The 21954-nt window shown below is 39.1% G+C and overlaps 1 protein-coding gene across 2 annotated transcripts; it reads left to right on the plus strand.

Annotated features, from left to right (window-relative positions):
• Window positions 1-1991: 1991 nt before the first annotated feature.
• PLRG1 (pleiotropic regulator 1) lies at window positions 1992-20619 on the plus strand. Of its 2 annotated transcripts, XM_060178923.1 has the most exons (16): window positions 2025-2138; window positions 3470-3576; window positions 3860-3931; window positions 5086-5228; window positions 6057-6110; window positions 7782-7875; window positions 8587-8653; window positions 11395-11493; window positions 12909-13001; window positions 15804-15953; window positions 16040-16141; window positions 16601-16703; window positions 18136-18244; window positions 19047-19186; window positions 19650-19843; window positions 20401-20619. In XM_060178923.1, the coding sequence occupies exons 4-16, from the start codon at window positions 5099-5101 to the stop codon at window positions 20458-20460; spliced, it is 1395 nt and encodes a 464-aa protein (XP_060034906.1). In that variant the 5' UTR covers window positions 2025-2138; window positions 3470-3576; window positions 3860-3931; window positions 5086-5098; the 3' UTR covers window positions 20461-20619. The 2 variants fall into 2 exon arrangements, with proteins under 2 accessions (XP_016046469.2, XP_060034906.1); XM_016190983.2 differs by lacking the exon at window positions 3860-3931 and having other exon boundaries at window positions 1992-2138.
• Window positions 20620-21954: the final 1335 nt, after the last annotated feature.

Raw genomic sequence — 21954 nt, forward strand, 5'->3', positions numbered from 1 at the left:
ATTCATAAATCCAAAGAAACCTAAGGGCTCCTTTGTCAGAAAAAAAATAATAATGATTTTTATATTATAAGATATTTTCATGCAATATAGGTAAATCATGGATTTCTCAGATAAAAAGGCAATTAAGCTCCATTTATGTTAAATTTTCAAGGGAATTGCACAGTTCTTTATATTCAAGTTTATTAAATTATTTATTTATTCCCTTTTGTTGCCCTTGTTGTTTTATTGTTGTAGTTATTGCTATCGTCGTTGTTAGATAGGACAGAGAGAAATGGAGAGAAGAGGGGAAGACAGATGGGGGAGAGAAAGACAGACACCTGCAGACCTGCTTCACCACCTGTGAAGCGACTCTCCTGTAGGTGGGGAGTCGGGGGGCTGGAACCAGGATCTTTGCACTGGTCCTTGCGCTTTGCCCCCCCATGGGCTTAACCCGCTGCACTACCGCCCAACTCTCGTTTATTATATTTTTTACGATCACAGTTTAGTGCAACTTATCCCAATCATTACACTATTTTACGAGTCTGGGGTTTATAAAAATTTCCCAGGATGATTAATGTTCTAATAAGAACAAAGTAGGCCCACCTAGATGATTGTTACATTGCCACAGATTAATTTATTTTTAAAAAAATATTTTGTTTATCTTATTTTTGAGAGAGATGCAGAGACAGTCATACAGAGAGAAACACCAGGGCACTGCTCAGCTCTGGCTTATGGTGGTGCGGGGGATTGAACGTGAGACTTTGGAGCGTCAAGATGAGAGGCTCTTTGCATAACCACTATGCTATCTACCTCTGCCCCCCACAGATTAATTTAAATCTTGCTTTCATTTTCATGATTTCTATTGCCACTTAAAATCATACCTTTATGTATTACTATCTGGAAGCTATCATATGCTTTAGTTTTACAAGTACATAATCTTTTATCATGCTTTCCTTTGCAAGGAGTACCATCAGTTCTTAGAATAAACTCAGCCAATTCAGAGATGATTATATTTTCAAGAAGTATTACCTCTGAACTAAGGAGATAGCATAATGGTTATGCAAAAGACTCTTGTGCCCGAGGCTCTGAAGTATCAAGGTTTAATCCCCAGCACCACCATAAACCAGAGCTAAGCAGCGCTTTGGTCTTCCTCTTTGTATTTCTCACTCTCATTAAAATAAATTAAAAATTATATGAAAAAGAAACATGACTTCAATGTTTTTGAGTGAATTAAAACTTAATGGATTTGTGTATGAAACCATCTATTCATTTTTTAATTCCCTTCTCAAAGTATATGCAGTATGTTTTAGGGATAGGATCAATGGAAGTGGCAAGTAAAGGAAGGAGTAGAGCCACTAAAATGTTCAACATCATAAATAATTAGTTGTCTTTTTTTTATAATTGGGCAAGGTCGCTTGAAACCTTCTGATTTTATGTGGGTAGAACACAACACAGATACCACTCTTTCAGCATTAGAATGTTTGTAAATTTAAATTGTCGTTCTCTATTTTTTCCAGTTTTGAAAGGTCTTTGTTGAAAGCGTAGACAATGCTCCAGATTTTTCCGTTTTAACAGACTTTTAAAACCTAGCTACACAATAGAAAATAAATGTGCATTTTCTCTGTTTTTGTCATGTTCTGTAACAGCAACTAGTTTTTTTTTTTTTTTTTTTTTTTACAGATGTCTCAAATTCACACACCTATTCTGCAATATTCATTCAACAAGAGCTTGCTGGGCAGTATAATGGAATAGCCTTCAAAAGGTACTGCTGTTTCCAGCCAAGTTGAACCAAGAAGAGTAATCAGGCGACTTAAAGTGAGGAGGGTATCCCCAAGATGGTGAAAGAGCTTTAGCATTAATCAGAGTTCGCTTTCTCGAAACCACCAAAAAACCAAAACACGTTATTTTCTAGGATAGAAAAGAAGCTCTGAAAACCTCTCCGCACTTCAACCCCTAAACTCCGCCCTGGAGGCGGCCCCCAAAGGAAGTCCCGCCTCTTGACCGCAGAAGGCCTAGGCGCGCACAACGCGTCACTTCCGGCGCCTTCGTGCAGATTCCGGAAGAGGCTGCCCAATTGTGGCGGCGGTTTCTGCCTTCGTGACTGGTCTGTTTTCTCTGCCGGAGCAGCGGAATAGGCGGGCATCATCATCATGGTCGAGGTAAAGTGACCCTTGGGTGTCCGGGAGTCTGTGCTTCTGTGCTGGGTTTTTTCTTTTTGAATCACTGGGTGCAGGCCTGGGAGATCGGGGAGGGTGTCGGGGCTCCGGGAAGAGTGGAAGCCGCTCGGGGAGGCTGCGTGCGTGGCCGAGGCCGCCTAGCTTCTTTCTAAGATTTTCAAGGAAGGAAAGCGAATGAGAGCGCACAGCCAGGGGTTCCGAACGTGCCCGCTGGACGCCCGGGGTTATTTCCCCAGTTCGCGTTTGACTCTGGGGAGCCTGGCACTGCGCGAGGCGCGGTTTCTGCCCCAGTTAAGTCCCGGGTACCTGCCGCCTGCCGGGTAGTGTCAGTAGTCCTCTGTCCCAAAACGCAGACGACTTTCTCTTGCAATTTTTTTTTTTAATGCATTACTTCTGTTCTTCCACGGGGAAACCAACCCTTCTTCGATTGTTGGCATCTCTTCCTAACTGAAAGTTATCCTGTTAGCAAACCGCGTCCAACTTATGTGGGATGTACTTCTTTGCTTTTCACGGTAACCCGCTGCCACCAGCTTAATTCAGACCACCATCTTTTTCATGTAGACTTAGACATTAACTGCTGTTTGGTCTTGCTTCCATTTTGTTATTGTTGTTGTTAAACTCTCCCGTTCCCTCCCTCAATGAAAGCGTAATAATTAAGTATATAGTTCAAGCCCATGATAGGTCGGTCCTATGTCGCTAGAGCACAATTAGCGATTGTTACAGTGGTAAACAACGTAGCCTTGTTTGGATCTTGCCTGCTTTTGCATCCTCATCTTGCACCCCAGTCAGCACTGCTCTAGACAGACAGGCATATGCGACAACCACTACAGCTTGACCACCTGCGAATGTGCTTCCCGCCTGCCTGCTGTGCAAGGCATTCTCTCCACTGAAACATTCCCTCCGAAAACGTTTCTCCTTTCCCTGTTCAGTCCCTACATTGCTTCCTTCATAGCACGTATGCAACATGTGGAGTTATTGCTTATTTTTATTTCCTATTGAACCAACGCTTCCTACTTGTCTTTTCATTATTCTGTTGTTCTAATGCATAGTGAGCTCTCATTGAATACCTTTTGAATAAATGACTTTTATCAGGCCCCTCTTAATTGATTTACTTGGGGCTCTGTCCAAAGGAAGAGCTTCCTTCATTCCCCCTCCCCAAGTCTTTAGGGTGCTATAAAATCAATGGTGAATGGTATAAAGTCCTTTTATGTATCTAGACAATGTAGACATGTTAAATGTAGAGCTAATTTGGATTTCCTTTAAGTTATGTGTAAATTTTTAGCTGGCCGTATAACTGCTGTCTTGCTTTCTAGGAGGTACAGAAACATTCTGTGCATACACTTGTGTTCAGGTCATTGAAAAGGACCCATGACATGTTTGTAGCTGATAATGGAAAACCAGTGCCTTTGGATGAAGAGAGGTAGGTATCATTCTTTTCAACTGCTAAAACATTTACTCTTCTAGTATTTGGGAAAGAGTGGATGGTGGAGAGGCCTTTACAGATAAGTAATACTTGGACTTATAGGCAATTCGTTCATTAGTGAGTGATGTTTTAGTGTAACTTCAGCAGATTTGACATTTTGGGGCTTTTTACAGTAAAAAAAAATACCCACTACTAAGTTGTATTTTACAAATACCCAATAATTAGGAGAGACCCCCTTTAGGTGTTATTTTTATAGTCGTCACTTTGTATGTGCTTTCAGCTTCCTGCTGCTCTCAGAGCCTTGCTGAGCTGAAATTGTACCTGGCCAGTACCTCTACTCCCACACTAACGAGTTATTATGCTGAAGAATTTTGAGTGGTGGCATACTTTTGGTTGGACATCTCCAGTTCTAACATGGGATTGCATTATATACAGTGTTCCTTCTTTGTCCTTTATCTTTCTTTTAAAATCTACTTGCTTCTTCAAATGAACATTTACTTTTCATTCATAAAATAGACTGTCAGAAGTATCTAAGTACATTTCTTTCAGTCATCTTAGCTAGTCTTTTTTAGACACAATAAAAGTGTTGTAGATGGGAGTCGGGTGGTAGCGCAGTGGGTTAAGCGCTCATGGCACAAAGTACAAGGACCGGTGTAAGGATCCTGGTTCGAGCCCCCGTCTCTCCACCTGTAGGGGTGTTACTTCACAGGCGGTGAAGCAGGTCTACAGGTGTCTCTCTTTCTCTCCCCCTCTCTGTCTTCCCCTCCTCTCCATTTCTCTCTGTCCTGTCTAACAACTACGACATCAATAATAACTACAACAACTATTTAAAAATAAAAAGGGCAACAAAAGGGAAAATAAACATAAAAAATTTAAAAAGAGTGTTATGGAAACTTACTGGGGGCTGGGTGTTGGTGGACCTGTTAATCACTCATGTTACAATGCGCAAGGACCCCAATCTTTTGAGCCCCCAATCTTCCCCCCCCCCTACAGTGGGAAAGCTTTGCAAGTGGTAAAGCAGTGCTGCAGGTGTCGCTCCGTCTCTCTCCCTCTCAGTCTGCCTTCCCTCTCAATTTTTGGCTATTTCTGTCCAAAAAATAAATTTTTTTAAAAAAGAAACTTATTGTACTCTGACATTTAAACTATTAAAAGAAAATATGTTGACTTAGAAATATTTAAAGGGTATATTAATTTCTATATATCTTTTAATCAGACCCTTGAGAATTCATAATGAAACATTATATACTCACTAGTTAACAAACTGAAATTATACTTGGACTTGACGTGGTGGATTGTGAGCCAAAGTGTGGAAATGTACTTGAAGAATTTGGACTTTTGACCATGCTCTTTAAATTTTTAATAGAAACTCTTCCCACATGATTAGACAGGCTCAAGCTACTTAAGTACTTTTTTTTTTTCCCCTCTGGTCCCTTAACTATATTTATGTTGGTACCTATATTTAAAGTAATCGAAAATACAGTCTTTATGCTTTTAATTTTTAAATAGTCACAACCGAAAAATGGCAATCAAGCTGCGTAATGAGTATGGTCCCGTGCTGCATATGCCTACTTCAAAAGAAAATTTTAAAGAGAAGGGCCCTCAGAATGTATCAGACTCGTATGGTAATAAACAGTATCCTGCCAATCAAGGTGAGTTTGATGTGGAAATATTGGCACTCATTTAGAACTTATTTGTGAATTTCAAAAGTAAACAAATTTAATGTTTTAATCAGCACCCTTCCAAGAACTACTTAGAGCTATGCCCTGTTTAATTTATGTGCCATTACTATAATGTGAGTCTTAACTTCTTCGTTGCAGTAGTACGAGAGGGTATTGGTGAATTTTTCTTAGAGGAACTAAAAATTGTTACTTGTAATGTCAGGATATGGAGACAATTGTAGTAGGAACTCTGTGTGTGTGTGTGTGTGTGTGTGTGTGTGTGTGTGTGTGTGTGTGTGTTGGGGGGTTTCCCTATCTTCTAGGGAGACCATTTTGCCTGTAATTTAGAAAGATGTGATTGGTATTATTTGTTACTATTTTCTCAGAGCAGTGTTCTGCTTTGTTGCCTCAGATAAAAAAGCCTTTTTGCAATACTATTATGCTGCCTCCCTATTCCAGAAATTTGTGATTTAAGTTCAGGTACTGTAGTGAATAAAGACAAGATTCCACAGGGCAACAGTTACTTGGGAGGAAAAAAACAAAACAAAACAGTGCATTATTCCTTGATAGGAATACAGATTTGCTTTGCTGCAAATGTACAAGTTTTCTTGACATCCTTTCAGCAAATAGTATAGGTGGTCTTTAGGCGTCAAAACTGTTCATGATCATTTTGTTTATTTATGAGATGTGGATTTATGAGTTGGGAAATTTTGGAAAATCCAACTTGTGTTGTGTGTTACTTACTTTATTGAAAGAGGTGATACCTGTATTTAAGATATTTGTCACTGGAGTTATTTTATTTTATTTTTCCACTCCTAGGACAAGAAGTTGAGTATTTGGTGACAGGTACACATCCATATCCACCAGGACCTGGTAAGAAAGCTGTTGCATATTAAAAATGTCCGTTGTCACATGTACCCCCTTGAGTTAGTCAATATGATCCCCACTGCCTATAAAATATGAAATGGGGAGTCGGGTGGTGGTGCAGCGGGTTGAACGCACATGGCACAAAGTGCAAGGACCACCGTAGGGATCCTGGTTCGAGCCCCCGGCTCCCCACCTGTTGGTGAGTTGCTTCACAAGTGGTAAAGCAGGTCTGCAGGTGTCTCTCTTTTTCTCCCCGTCTTCTCCTTTCTCCATTTCTCTCTGTCCTATCCAACAACAATGACATCAATAACCACAACAATGTTAAACAATAAGGGCAACAAAATGGAAAATAAATAAATATTAAAAAATATTAAATAGACTTAAGACATTCAGGCATAGACTTTTAGATGGTAACTAACTAATGATTACCATCACATTCATTCAGAAACTTTTTTTTTTGCCTCCAGGGTTATTGCTGGGGCTCACTGCCTACACCACGAATCCACTGCTCCTAGAGGCTACTTTTTTCCTTTTGTTGCCCTTGTTGTTGTTGTTGTTATTGTTGTCATTGTTGTTGGATAGGACAGAGAGAAATTGAGAGAGGAGGAGAGAAAGATAGACACCTGCAGACCTACTTCACCACTTGCGAAGCGACCCCCTGCAGGTGGGGAGCCAGGGGCTCAAACCGGGATCCTTACGCCAGTCTTTACACTTTGGGCCATGTGCGTTTAATCCTCGGCGCTACCACCTGACCCCCACAGAAACATTTTTATGCACCTATGTTTTCTCAGGCTCCTGTACTAGAAATTCAAAGACAAAGATTACTTCAGGCTAAGGCAAGCATATCTTGAGGTTCACACAGATATCTAAACATCACTAAGTTTCTAATAGTTGTAGAAACACTAGCTTAGAAATTGGTATTGTAGCTAACTTATTTTGGGGTATGTGTGTTGTGTGTTGTGTGTGTGTAGGAACTGCCACATAAACAGTAGTCAGTATTGCAGGATGGAGAGCAAAATACTTAATATATGTAGATTCTAGTAATTCTAATAGATGAGATTCAATGTATAAGTACAGGTCAGTCTGTGCTTTTTACTATTATATGCATCTTCTCATATACCCAGTTAATATTTGGGGAACTACTTACCTTTTATATCTAGAGGTAATATTCTAAAATAATAGAAATTTGGAAATTTTAGGGGAAGAAATGAACATTTCTCTTTATTTTAGTGCCAAGCTTCCTGCAGAAAGTCTGTTGAATTAAATTTATTGTAAAAAAAAAAAAAAAAAAGCTAAGAACAATAAACTAAAAGATTTCCATAAGGGCCTGAAGAAATAGCTCAGCAGTTAAACACCACACTTACATGCCTGAAGCCCCAGACAGAAATGCCAAGTTCAGTCCATGGCACCACCATATGCCAAAACAGAGCACTACTCTGGTGTTTCTCTCTTATTCTCTCTTTTATATAAGCAGTTAGATAAAATTACCATTGCCAACTATGGACAATCACCTTTACCTATCTGGCATATTTCCCTCCAGTATTTTTACTAATTTCAGACCTGGGGCCTCAGAATAGCAAGGTGTGTTTGGCAGTCTGTCCCTGAGCCACACCCCTAACTGCACAGAAGTGAAAGTAAGAGATCTGCTAAGCAGTATTGGTTTTTCTATTTCACCAGGAGTTGCTTTGACAGCAGACACTAAGATCCAGAGAATGCCAAGTGAGTCCGCTGCACATTCCTTGGCTGTGGCATTACCTTCTTCTCAGGCCAGGTAAGAAGTATGCTACTTGTTAATAAAATATATTAAAGTCTTAAAAATGTAGTGCACTGTTGACATTGTGTTCCATTTCAAAAGTTGTTTCTTGGAGGCCTGGCAGTAGTGCACCGGGGTAAGGACACAGTGCGAAGCACTGCTACCCCCACAAGGATCCCAGCTTGAGCCCCCAGCTCCCCACCTGTGGGGGTGGGGGGGGGTCACTTCATGAGTAGTGAAGCAGATCTGCAGGTGTCTATCTTTCTCTCCCTTTCTCTGTCTTCTCCTCTCTCAATTTCTCTCTGTCCTATGCAACAATAAAATGGAGAAAATGGCCTCCAGGAGCAGTGGATTCATATTGCAGGCACCCAGCCCCAGTGATAACCCTAGAGGCAAAAAAAGAGGAAAAATAGTTGTTTATAATTTCAGGCTGTGTGATAGTTTTCCTTTGTGGTTGCTTGTAAATGGGGAGGGGTAGTGGATAGGTTGCATCATGCTTTACTGAATAGAACACAAGAACCTGGGCTTACCCAAGCTAGAGCCTGGGACCACCACTTAGAAGTGCCTGAGGGGGAGAGCTTCGTGAGTGGTGGAGCAGTGCTGCGGTGTCTCTCCTCCCCCAGCTCTCAGCGTCTCCCAGAGAAAATGTTTAAATGCGAAGAGGTGGTTCTGCAGGACACCTGAGTAGCAGCATTACTTACTTAGATTGTGGTGTTTCTCTTACTACAGGGTTGATACGAATCGAAGTGCACTCGCCGGGGTTTCTGACCGCTCGCAGCCTGCCGGAATAACTTCTGTAAGTTTCGCCCTCCAATCACAGATGACATTGTAGGTTTCTGTTTTTTTTTTTTTTCCTTCCAGGGTTATTGCTGGGCTCGGTGCCTGCACCATGAATCCACCGCTCCTGGAGGCCATTTTTCCCCCTTTTTGTTGCCCCAGTTGTTGCAGCCTCGTTGCGGTTATTATTGCCATTGTTGACGTTGATTTGCTGTTGGATAGGACAGAGAGAAATAGAGAGAGGAGGGGAAGACAGAGAGAGAGGGGAGAGAAAGATAGACACCTGCAGACCTGCTCCACTGCGCGTGAAGCGACTCCCCTGCAGGTGGGGAGCCGGGGGGCTCGAACCGGGATCCTTACGCCGGTCCCTGCGCTTTGCGCCACGTGCGCTTAACCCACTGCGCCACCGCCCGACTCCCAGGTTTCTGTTTTTAGCTACATGTTATATTGGTTTCTTTTGTCCTCAAAAATCTTGCCTCAATTATTAAATAGATGGAACATTTTCCTTGGAACTGCTAAATAGTAGTCTTGAGTTCTGTGTTGATAACTGAACTTTGGGGGGCAAGGAGCAGGACATGGGCTGAGTGCACAGGTTACCATGCACAAAGATCCTGGGTGAAGTCAGTCCCCACCTGCAGGGGAAAAACTTCAGGAAAAGCAGTGTTATAGGTGTCTCTCTCTCCCTCTCTCCTTTGCTATCTCTCTTTTCCTCTCAATTTCTCTCAGCTCTATAAAGAAAAAGGAAAATGGTGTTTCAATAATAGCTCTCAATTTGAGCTGTCACTGAATTGACGTTTTTTAGAATTTAAAATTCCATGAATTTTCTATGTACTTTCATATTCTGCATAGTTATCTTGACTGTAATGGAATGTTGTTTGAAAGGGTGCTCTTTTGAAATTTGTATTATGTATGTGGTATGAAAAACTTTGTAAGTTTATAAACTTAGAGCTGAACTCTTAGTATTGTGACATTCACAAGCTACACAAGTCGTGTTTTATAAGTAAACGGCAGCTGCTATTCATTTCACTGAAAGCAGTTATAGAGTAACTGAAAGAGGTCTCTTCTTTTATTAAGCTATCACTTGGACTAAGTGCAGGCTGTAATTCCTCAGTTGATTTTCCTTTGTGAAGTGAATTGGATATGTAGTTCTACTAAATTTCTTATTTTAAGCTTTTTAAATATTTATTCCCTTTTGTTGCCCTTGTTTTATTGTTGTAGTTATTGTTGTTACTGGTATCGTTGTTGTTGGATAGGACAGAGAGAAGTGGAGAGAGGAGGGGAAGACTGAGAGGGAGAGAGAAAGATAGACACCTGCAGACCTGCTTCACCGCCTGTGAAGTGACTCCCCTGCAGGTGGGGAGCCCGGGGCTCATACTGGGATCCTTCTGCTGTTCATTGTGCTTTGTGCCACCTGCACTTAACCCACTGCGCTAGCTATGGCTCGACTCCTCTATATTTCTTCTTGTAATCTTTTTTTTTAAGTTCTTTATTGGGGGATTAATGTGTTACATTCAACAGTAAATACAATAGTTTGTAGATACATAACATTTCTCAGTTTTCCACATAACAATACAACCCCCACTAGGTCCTCTGTCATTCTTTTTGGACCTGACTTTCCCCCTCACCCCCAAGTCTTACTTTAATGCAATAGTCTTGTAATCTTAACTCATATATTTCCAGGCCTTATGCCTCTCTGGGAGGATGTAATAGAATCTTCTTGGGATCAGGAACATTGTGAACCTAAATAATTTATGGATATTTGGGTAGGTGCTGATGGTACATTTATCAAACTATGTTAAAAATAGTATTTAATTGGCACCAGGTGGTGGCACACATGTTTGAGTGCACAGGGATATATATATATATATACTTACACACAGACACATATATATCTTTTTTTAACATTTTTTATTTATAAAAAGGAAACAGTTGACAAAACCATAGGATAAGAGGGGTACAGCTTCACACAGTTCTCACCACCAGAACTCCGTATCCCCTCCCCTCCCCTGATAGCTTTCCTATTCTTTATCCCTCTGGGAGTATGGACCCAGGGTCATTGTGGGACGCAGAAGGTGGAAGGTCTGGCTTCTGTAATTGCTTCCCCGCTGAACATGGGTGTTGGCAGGTCGATCCATACTCCCAGTCTGCCTGTCTCTTTCCCTAGTCATATATTTCTTTCTTAACCTTAATTCTCAGCCTGTCTGAGATTTTCTTTTTTCCTGACAGAGTACTGCTTCTGACTTTTGGTGGTACCAGAGACCAAGCCAAGTGTCTCTTGAGTGCTCTGCCTCCCCAGTTCCTCTAATATTTTAAATTTACAAACAGATAATACATTTATGACTGAAACCTTTTTTTTCCCCTACCACAGTTATTGCTGGGACTCAGTGTCTACACATGACTCGACTCCTCTCAGAGGCCATTTTATTTCCTTTTTAAAATAATAATAATAATAATAGATGAGAGGCAGAGAGGAGAGACACCTACTGCACTGCTCCTGAAATTTTTGTGCTGGTGGGGGTCTGATGATTGAACGTGGGTCCTCATACATGATACGTTATGCACTCTTTCTGCTGGATATGTCACTACCAAGCCTCTTGGCTTATTTTCTAGTTATATGCACATTTTGAGCTTTTTTTTTTTTTTTTTCTCTTCGTATAAGGGGAAAAGCATACAGTTTTTTTTTCCTTTGAATTTCTACTTTTCAATTGACAACCTCAGGTAGATGTCTTCAATGACAGTGAAATCTGTTTCCATGTGTAGGTGATGGAGACTGGCAATGCCAAGAACTCTGCATTAATGGCTAAAAAAGCCCCTACAATGCCAAAACCCCAGTGGCACCCACCATGGAAACTCTACAGGGTGAGTGAATCTGGAAATTCTGCTATGTGAAACACGGCCTCTGCTTTCCAACCCCGAAGAGCCAACGAACAAAATAAGGGCAAAAAGGAGTGACTATGACAGCTGGTAAAGTCATCACAGATGGGATGGGGATAAGAGTGTAGGAATTATCTTAAGACAATTCCTACACTAAGTTGGGGGGGGGGGGGCTGGCATGTGTCTGGGGAGGTAGCCCACATGGGAGAATATACCTTCCATGTGTGAGCCCTTGACTCAGTCCCTATCAGTAAACAAAGGAGAGAGTGCTTTAAAGAAAAGCAATACTTGCATTTTATATGAAGCACAGAATAGAATATTAACAGGCTACAGTCAGTACTGGAGAAGCAGTGGGAATACATTTAGTAAAGTATTTGAGGTATTTAACATGAAGACAAAGGGAAAAAACAATACATGATGACATTTCCCTGTCCCTACCAGTGATTTTCAGTTCTACCTAAATTATTCAAAGTATATCAGATAGAAATTAAAATGAATATTTTTGGAAAAGAATCTACCCGTGATTTAATATATACTTACTGTATTATATGTCCAAGTGTTTTGCAGTGAAATGTGCCTATTTTGGTGTCTAGGTGTAATAAATTCTAATAAGTCTGTAGAATTAGGTAAGTAGGGAGTATACATCATTTTTAAGAGATTCCCACAATTTTCTCTCTTTTTTAAAATATTCATTCCTTTTTTGTTGCCCTTGTTTTTTTATTGTTATTATTGTTGTTGTTGCTGGATAGGATAGAGGGAAATGGAGAGAGGAGGGACAGACAGAGGGGGAGAGAAAGATAGACACCTGCAGTCCTGCTTCACTGTCTGAAGCGACTTCCCTGCAGGTGGGGACCTGGGGGCTTGAACTACCACAATTTTTGCTTACAGCTTATTTATTTATGATTAATGATTAATGATAGAGAACCAGAGCATCATTCTGCTGCATGTGATGCTGGGGATTTGAGCTCCAGACCCCAGGTTTATACTCTAAGCCACTATACCATTTCCCAGACCTTGCCTTGCTATTATTTTATAGTTATATTTTCTTGCCCCCATGACAGCTGTTCATGTAAAGGGAATCATATAGCAAGTCCTTTTGAGATTGACTTTCTTCACTCAACTTAATGTCTGAGATTCATCCAAGTCATTACTGATAATAATTACATTCCTTTTTATTGCTGAGTAGTAGTCCATTATATAGATATACTACAATTCTATATATTCATCTGTCACCAGTTTAAGATAATTTAATACGTACTATGGAATTGACAAATAATTGTATGAAGTGAATTGGATGAAAGATGAGGGAAAGGCAGTTCGAGCCCTGGTTGTGGTTAGAATTGAATGAACTAATTTATGTGTGATGAAATCAGCCTGTTCTCCCATTGTTTTTTCTGTAGGTGATCAGTGGGCATCTGGGTTGGGTTCGATGTATAGCCGTGGAGCCTGGAAATCAGTGGTTTGTTACTGGATCTGCTGACAGAACTATAAAGGTAATCAGGGAAAAAACATTAACAGCTTGATTTTGTGTTTGCCACACTAATTTCATCTATTAATATTTTAAGTTAATTCTTCTGGTAGGAATTGCTGTTGTAGTTTCTCTGTTTTCTTGGAGCTGAGTGTGATGTCAAGTTTATTGTCTGCCAGTTAAAATTCCAAATAGTCAGCTATTAGAAGTGTTATTTAAGCTTGAAAAACATGCTCATCTATAAAATGTATGATATAGAGACTTTTTTTAACTAGTAATTTAATAATGATTGACAAAATTGTGGGCTAAGAGGGGTGTAATTCCCACCACCAGAGTTTCACATCCTGTCCTCTCCATTGGAAGCTTTCTTATTGTTTATCCTTCTGAGAGTATGGACCAAAGATTTTTATGGGGTGCAGAAGCAATTCTGTAATTGCTTCTCTGCTGGACATGGGTGTTGGCAGGTTGATTCATACCCCCAGCCTGTTTCTACGGTAGGGCTCTGGGGAGGTGGGGTTCCAGGGCACGTTGGTGAGGTTGTCTGCCCAGAGAGGTCAGGTTGGCAGAGTATTGGAGCTGGAGGGTTGACATCCCAGGCCTAGCGTCTCTGGACACAGTCCAAAGTGAAACATGTCGAGGTGGCACTGGTTGCATTGATTTGGTTGAGATCATCAAATGCAGCATCAAATGGTACCGATCAAGAGAAATATGAAGGAGGAACGAGCAAAGCCCCAGAGGATACAGAACTGGGAGACATAATAGGTTTTACAGAGAATGAGGAAGGTTCCTTGCTATCTTAGAGTTTAAGAAGGCAATAGATGATTATTATTTTAACTAAGGTATTTGAGATCTTTGTTTACTTTGAAAATCCCATGGTTAGGATTTGCTATGATTAGTCCTTGCCATGATTTATGTCATTTAATGCTATTTACAAATAACTATCTTATATATTGACAAGACCAGTTGCTTCTGCTCTCCCTGGAATTAGAGACTTTTAAAAGAACATTTGTTACTATATAATCCCACCACTATAAGATAAGCTTTGGGAGTCGGGCTGTAGCGCAGCAGGTTAAGCACAGGTGGCGCAAAGCACAAGGACCGGCATAAGGATCCCGGTTCGAACCCCGGCTCCCCACCTGCAGGGGAGTCGCTTCACAGGCGGTGAAGCAGGTCTGCAGGTGTCTATCTTTCTCTCCTCCTCTCTGTCTTCCCCATCTCTCTCCATTTCTCTCTGTCCTATCCAACAACGACAGCAACAATAATAACTACAACAATAAAATAACAAGGGCAACAAAAGGGAATAAATAAATAAAATAAATATTTAAAAAAAAACTTTAAAAAAAAAGATAAGCTTTTTTTTTATTCTTTAGTATTTATTTCTGAGTATATTTATAAATGCATTTTATTCTGAATTTGTCTTATGTATATAAATACTCATCTTTTAAAAATGAGGCTTGATCTATGATTTGTGCCCTGCCTGTTTTTACTACTTAATTTTATATCAAAGGCATATTTCTCTGAAATAGTGAATTTTTTTTTTAACCAGAGCACTGCTTAGCTCTGGCTTATGGTGGTGGTACAGGGGATTGAACCTGGGACTTCAAAGCCTCAGGCATGAGAGTTTCTTTGCATAACCATTATGCTATCTACCCCTGCCTGTGAACTTCCTTTTAAATGGTTTTAAATAATACATTATTTAGATTTTGTGTCATCTATCTTCCTTGTACATAGGAAAGATTTTAGCTTCTTGAATTTCATTATCATAAGTGTATTGTAGTTAATCTTTATGCTTAAGGCCTTCCTATTAGACTGTTTTGTTACAGTAGATTCTCAAAAATGGAATTTTGGGGCTAAATGTTTTTTTAATTAGCACCCAAAGTACAGTTTATTTTCCATAACAGGCTGAATTGATACTTAATATGTAAGAGGAATCTTTTCAGAACACTGTATTTTAAAATACCTACTTGAGGCCAGGTAGTGGTGCGGCCCGCTGAAGTGCACACGTTACCATTCCCAGGGACCTGTTTAGGTTCCCCAGTTCCCAGCTGTGGAGGTGAGGAGCTTCACAGTGAAGCAGCGGTGTCTGTCTCTCCCTCTTCCTGCCTTTCTCTCTTCTTTCTCCCTCCTCTCTGAATTTCTTGCTGTCCTATCAAATTAAAAAAAGAAGGAAAAGTAGAAAAATGGCCACTGGTTGCAGTGGGTTTGTGAGCTGGTACAGAGCCCCAGCAATAACCCCATTGGCAACAACAACAACAAAATGCCTTCTAATAAAATACACAGAACTGTGGTTCTCATCTTTTAAATGTAGAAACAAAATTTCTAGTATAGTTGAAATATATATATATATAAAAATATATATATATATGACAGAAATACTTGGCTCTGTCTGTTGTGGTGCCAGTGGTTGAACCTGAGACCTCAGAGCTTCAGATATTAAAGTCTAGTGCGGGAACCACTGGTGTTGTCTCTCCAACCCCATATGAGTGAACTTTTTGGTACCTCTGTTTGCTATTCTAGGGTTTGTCTGCTTGTTTGTTTGTTGTCATTGCCATCCTTGGATAATCTAATATTGAGCTATTCCTAACTCTCCTTATCCGTGCTTTCCTTTATATGTTTAGGGTATTAACCTTTTGTCATCAGCTGCAAATATGCTCAGTTTGAGCATGCTTTTTAACTCTTTGTCCATGCTTATTTGGGGTGGGGGGTGTCATTTTGCAAATGTTTATGGGTTTATATCTTTGCTTTTCTTGAAGACCGTTTTACATAAAGGCTTTGAAATTCACTTTGGGTTGCCAACAAGAAAAAATGAAATATTTTCTGATTGCAGATCTGGGACTTGGCTAGTGGCAAATTGAAGTTGTCACTAACAGGCCACATCAGCACTGTGCGTGGTGTGATAGTGAGTGCGAGGAGCCCGTACCTGTTCTCCTGTGGAGAAGACAAGCAGGTCAAATGCTGGGATCTTGAGTATAATAAGGTAAGCTCGGAGTTGAGGATTTAAAGCGTGAGCCATTGTTTCTCTTTCTAAGGTTTGACGGTTTAAGTCTCTTGCTTTATTGCTAGGTCATAAGGCACTATCATGGACACCTCAGTGCAGTATATGGCTTGGATTTGCACCCTACCATCGATGTTCTGGTAACCTGTAGTCGAGATTCAACTGCACGGGTAAATGGAACAGAGCTTGTGTTTGTATATCTGTTGCATCTGGCACTGTGCATATTTGGTGGTGGAGTCATACATATGGGTAGAAAATTGAAATACACCCACCAGTAACCATAGTACCCCAGTTTCTTTGGCTTCTGTGTTATTCTGCCTGCAGCTTCAGTTCTATACTTGCACTATGTTTTTGAGTAGGAGTTCACTGCCATGTTTCACAGCTTAATAGCTAACACCCATATTTCACCCAGTAATCTTGTCCAGCTAGACTACTCTTAACACCTTTAGTCATATGGACTTCTTAGTTTTTTCCTAGATTCCCCAGCCAGCTGATCAACTGATCATGTAGCAGTCAATATCTTTCATGTACATACTTTATTACATTCAGGCACATTTAACTAATAAATCCCCAACTTCAGATCAACCCAATTATCTGCTTAAGATAGTATGTATGTTGTGTTTTTCTAGATATGGGATGTGAGAACTAAAGCCAGCGTGCACACATTATCTGGCCATACCAATGCAGTTGCTACAGTGAGGTGTCAAGCTGCAGAACCACAAATTATTACTGGTATGACAATGCTTTTCACATTAGCTGTCTATTCATATTAGAGTGTATTAAGATTATGGTACACTTGGCAAATTGACTATAACTCTTGCTTCATATTCTGTATACATTTCCTGTGTGCATTTAAAACTCATTGCGGGAACATTTCTGTGTGTGTGTGTTCCTTAATTCTAACATTTTAAAAGATGTGTGGGAGAGAGAGAAAGAACACCAGAGCATCACTGGCATATGAGTAATCAGGAATCAACCTCATACTTGCATATCCGATGCTATAGTCACTGTATGCCCTCTGGAACTACTGAAATTTCTGTCTCCACATGGTGTTGGGATTGAACCCAGGATTGCCTCACATTCCTACACTGATTATTTTATGAGAGAGAGAGAGAAAAAAAGAGAGAGAGAGAGAGAGAGCGAAACACAGACACCAAAGCACTACCCTTGTGTTCATAGAGTTTCACTGTTTTTGTCCATTTTGCTCCGATATGGTGCTGGGGATGGGAAACCAGACTGCCATTCATAGAAGCTATATATGCAGTACCATGAGCACCTTCTCTGGCATATTCTGTTGGTTTTGCTTGTTTTTTGCTCAACCTCTCACATATAGAATATATCAGACACAGTGTCTTATACCATCTGAAGCAATAGTATTAGATTTAATTAAGTGTCATTTCATGGCATCAAAATTACTATTCTAAAAAATTGACTTTAGAAGACAAGAAACCACTGAGAACAATAACGTTTATTCCAATTGAATCTCACTTTGCTTAAGATAAAGTTCATAGGGAGTCGGGCTGTAGCTCAGCGGTTAAGTGCAGGTGGCACAAAGCACAAGGACCGGCATAAGGATCCCGGTTCGAGCCCCGGCTCCCTACCTGAAGGGGAGTCACTTCACAGGCGGTGAAGCAGCTCTGCAGGTGTCTATCTTTCTCTCCCCCTCTCTGTCTTCCCCTCCTCTCTCCATTTCTCTCTGTCCTATCCAACGACGATCAATAACTACAACAATAAAACAACAAGGGCAACAAAAGGGAATAAATAAATATAAAATAAAAAAAAGATAAAGTTCATAATTATAAAGTAGATCTTTAAGATAAGAAAATGGTTTTTCACCTTGTGTGTTTTATAAGTAAAAGAGCTTTTTGCTTTTCCTCCTCTAGGAGCTAACATTATGTCTCTGTTTTAATTGGTGTTTGCATGTGTTCTAGAGTTGACAATACGAAGTGTGTGTTACATGTTTTCAAGAATTAGAATGATCACACTCCAGTTTTGGAATTGTAATGGAATTACTGAATAGGTGATAGTGTACATGCACCTGTGGAAGAATATAATTGATATTTTATTGCTTTTCACTTTTATGATCTTCCAGTCTTTAACATGGTAAAAATATTAAATTTTTCCTTTTCTGTGTTTTGGGGATGTGTATATATTTTCATTATAGGAAGCCATGACACTACAATACGATTATGGGATTTGGTGGCTGGAAAAACAAGAGTGACATTAACAAATCATAAGAAATCTGTAAGAGCTGTGGTTTTGCATCCAAGACAGTAAGTGCATTTTCCTTATCAGCTTCTTTCCTTTCTTCAGTCAAAGAAGTCCTAACAGTATCACTTGGTACTGTTAATCATAGGGCATAATAGAAATGAGTGTCAAAGGTTACTTACTATTCATTGAGCCACTTTCTGGACTGTGTCACTTAAGAGCATGTGTTTCCTTTACCTTCTCTGTAGTATCAGAAGAGGTCATGTAAATTATGATTAAAAGCTACTTGACCAACAGTAGAACAGTGGCTAGATGTTGGGTGTAAATGTTACTGGATGCTTAAATACACAATTATTCACTTTTGAGGAACTTAATAGAAAAACAGAAAAATCATAGAAAAAACAACATCCATGAATCTCTTTTCAAACAGGTATGCAAAGAAAGAATGATATAACTTACTGTTTACTAAACATATTAGCCTTACACTTTCTGTGTGTGCAGCTCTTGTGCTTTATTCCTTCTTCCTCCCATTTTTTTCTTACCCTCAGTTTCTTTCCTTTTTTTCTGGTTCTTCTCCTGCCTCCCTTGTTTTCTCCAAACAATGCCTCTTTCATTACTGAATTTAGATGTTTGCATGCATTATCCTATCTTAGTGTAACTTATTAGGGTCATGAGAAAATAAAATACTGCTTTAGGACTTAAAATAATCTGAAAAATATTATTATTTAACTTAGAACAAGTATTTTGATATGACAACTGTTTTTGCTAAAAGAACATAATGCATAGTTCAGAACATTTTTTAGATTCACCATTTTAAAAAAACAAAACATTTCATTTTGTCACTAATTCTTTTTAATCTTATTTCAGTTACACGTTTGCATCTGGTTCTCCAGATAACATAAAACAGTGGAAATTCCCTGATGGAAGCTTCATTCAAAATCTTTCTGGCCATAATGCTATTATTAATACACTGACAGTAAATTCTGATGGAGTACTAGTATCTGGAGGTAAAAAGTCATTTTTTTTTTTAAAGATAAATGTGTTTCAGTCTCTTTTGTTTGTTTTAGTGAGTATTCGTAAGATTTCCAAGCACTACACTCACCCAGTGTTATAGCAGAACTTACATGTTTAATGTGTATTTGAGTATTCATGTATAATCACAATACATGCTTTTCATAATTTAGCCCCTTTGAGTTCCCACATAGTGAATCTAAGTTAGAGATGTATGCTGGAAATCTCCTAAGTTTGATATTATGGAATTGGGTATCATTTTGTGGTGCTTTGAAAGATCTATAATAGTTTCTGAATTAAGCTTCAATGAAAGTGGACAAACTACAGTTAAAAGACATTTTTGTTCCTGTGTCTCTGAGTGTACTTATTGCCCTTATGTTTGGGTAATGGCTGGTGTTTGATAAATGTCAGATTCAATTGTTGAAGGCATACGAGGTTGACCATATCTTTCCTTTTAAGCTGACAATGGCACTATGCATCTTTGGGACTGGAGGACTGGTTACAATTTCCAGAGAGTTCATGCAGCTGTGCAGCCTGGGTCTTTGGACAGTGAATCAGGAATATTTGCTTGTGCTTTTGATCAGTCTGAAAGTCGATTACTAACAGCTGAAGCTGATAAAACCATCAAAGTCTACAGAGAGGATGAGACAGCAGTAAGTTCTCTATTTCATATACATTTTAAAGTAAAATAAATCAGCGAGGACAATTTGGCAAGTGTTTCCTGATTTTAAAATTACAAAAAATTATCAAGAAAGAAAAATCATCTTTTTAGTATTAAAGCATTTGTCATTTTAAATACTAACCTGCTCATAGATTTCTCTTTTGGTTTCATTAATGCCAGGGATCCATTCATTGTTTTGATCTTATCCCGGCCATCTTTATTTGGGTTATTGGGGGGAAATCTTGCATAAAGATAAACAAAATATAGGTTGTTATGCAATGCTATAATCATAAACTTTAATGTTTATTGACTATAAAAGTAACAGTCTAGTTTGAAATAAAAACTACAGAGCAGATTTGTAATAACCCCAACCATTCTGTATTAGATACAAATAATGTCAAGTTAGTCATGCATTCCCAAAATTGTTAAAGAACTGCTAATTATATAATGCCAAACAATGTCATTTAGGATAAATATTTTTTATAGAAACCAAATATGAAGCAAAAGTCAAGAGTATTTTGTTTTGACTTACTACTTTTCTGTTTTCAGACAGAAGAATCTCATCCAGTCAGCTGGAAGCCAGAAATTATCAAGAGAAAAAGATTTTGATGTGACATTATCTTCTTGGTATTTCTGTTTGTTTGTTTCTTTAGGTTGATATTGACCAGAATACCCAGTCATTTTGTGCTGTGGCTAGGAATATAAAGCGGAAATGTACATGCTTAAACCATTGCTGCTTATTTTACAATAAACTTCCCTCCTTCCCCACCTGCGTTTCTGTTTCTAAAATGAACAGTTTGAGAGCCTAGAAAGTAAGATACAAATATTAGGCATGTATAGAACATAGCTGTCTGAAAATAGAATATTTTGTCAATTTTATTGAAAGATCCTTTTTGAAAAGCATCTCCTTACTCTAACACGACATATTTTGAGGGGATCAGCACTTATTTTTTCACTTTGAATCCTTTAAAAACAAATGGCTGTGGCTAATACTTAGGGATTAAAAGATTTGAAATATTAATTTAGCTTGTGTTGATTCCACAAGCATTTTTTGAGTGCATGTTCTACAGAGTTCTGCTCTAGATACTGCTGAGGAAATAAACAATTAAGATGTGCGTGACTCTTGCGACTTCCTTTTAGATATGCTGTAGTAGAGGTGCAAGTGAACTGCTGGAGGAGCGCCGAAGAAAAGACCATTCTTTTGTTCTGGGGAGACTTACGGGAGACTTTGAGAGAGTTGGTGGCATTGGAGCTGAGCCTGGAGAAGGTAGAGAGGGATGACACAGAGAGAATGAAAGTCAGCATGCAAGGTGCCATATTTTCTAGGAACAAAGAAATGTCTGTTGGAGTTTAATATTGAGTCCAGCTGGTTGGTGGTGGAGGAAACTCATACTTTGAGTTTGGATTTTATTACATAAGCAGTAGGATACCAATATAGGTATCAAAACTTGAGAAAAATAACAAGATACCAGTGGAGGTATTTATATCTTATGAAATCTTTATAGAAAGTCTTCTGTAAGTTTATGATATCCATATCACCTCATAAATACATGTTTTAGAAACCCTTGCCTTGAGATCCTGATTTCCATCAGTCCAGAAGATAAGTCAAACTTTAGTGTCTATAAAGTTACTAGGAACAGTCTCTCCAGTATATACATGCAAGTTCATTGCACCTTTGTTCTTTAACAAGTAAAACTAACCCAGGTGACTTAGCAGTAAGGGACATCTTATTTGTATCCATTAAGAGTGAGGAATGTCTCTGGACCAAACTTCAGAAGAAAAAGTTATGTGTGTGTATAAAACAAACTAGTTAAAGCTCTGAAAAATAAGTAACAACACTTTGTTGACAGTGACTTGAGGGAGTAGAATGATAAAAGAACATTCATAATTGGCATTATCTATTTCTATAATGTTTTAATTTCCTATAAGCATGTATTTTGTAAATTTAAATAAAGAAAATGAAGTCCTACCCTTGCATCCCTGAGAGATTCTAATTGGCCTTTCAACAGAATTAAAATTAGAGTGAACAGCATCCTAATTGCCCTCTCCATCCTTCCCGGCAAAACTTCAATTCTTGCATTTGTGAGGCACACTATCAGTTTC

This window comes from Erinaceus europaeus, chromosome 19, assembly GCF_950295315.1.
Source record: "Erinaceus europaeus chromosome 19, mEriEur2.1, whole genome shotgun sequence".
In the NCBI taxonomy this organism is placed as follows: Eukaryota; Metazoa; Chordata; class Mammalia; order Eulipotyphla; family Erinaceidae; genus Erinaceus; species Erinaceus europaeus.

Excerpts from the sequence above, each read along its gene's own strand:
- PLRG1 (XM_016190983.2), top strand. Across the intron at positions 11,494-12,908 it reads CACCATGGAAACTCTACAGG|GTGATCAGTGGGCATCTGGG; the intron begins GTGAGTGAATCT and ends TTTTTTCTGTAG. Across the intron at positions 16,704-18,135 it reads AGAACCACAAATTATTACTG|GAAGCCATGACACTACAATA; the intron begins GTATGACAATGC and ends TTTTCATTATAG.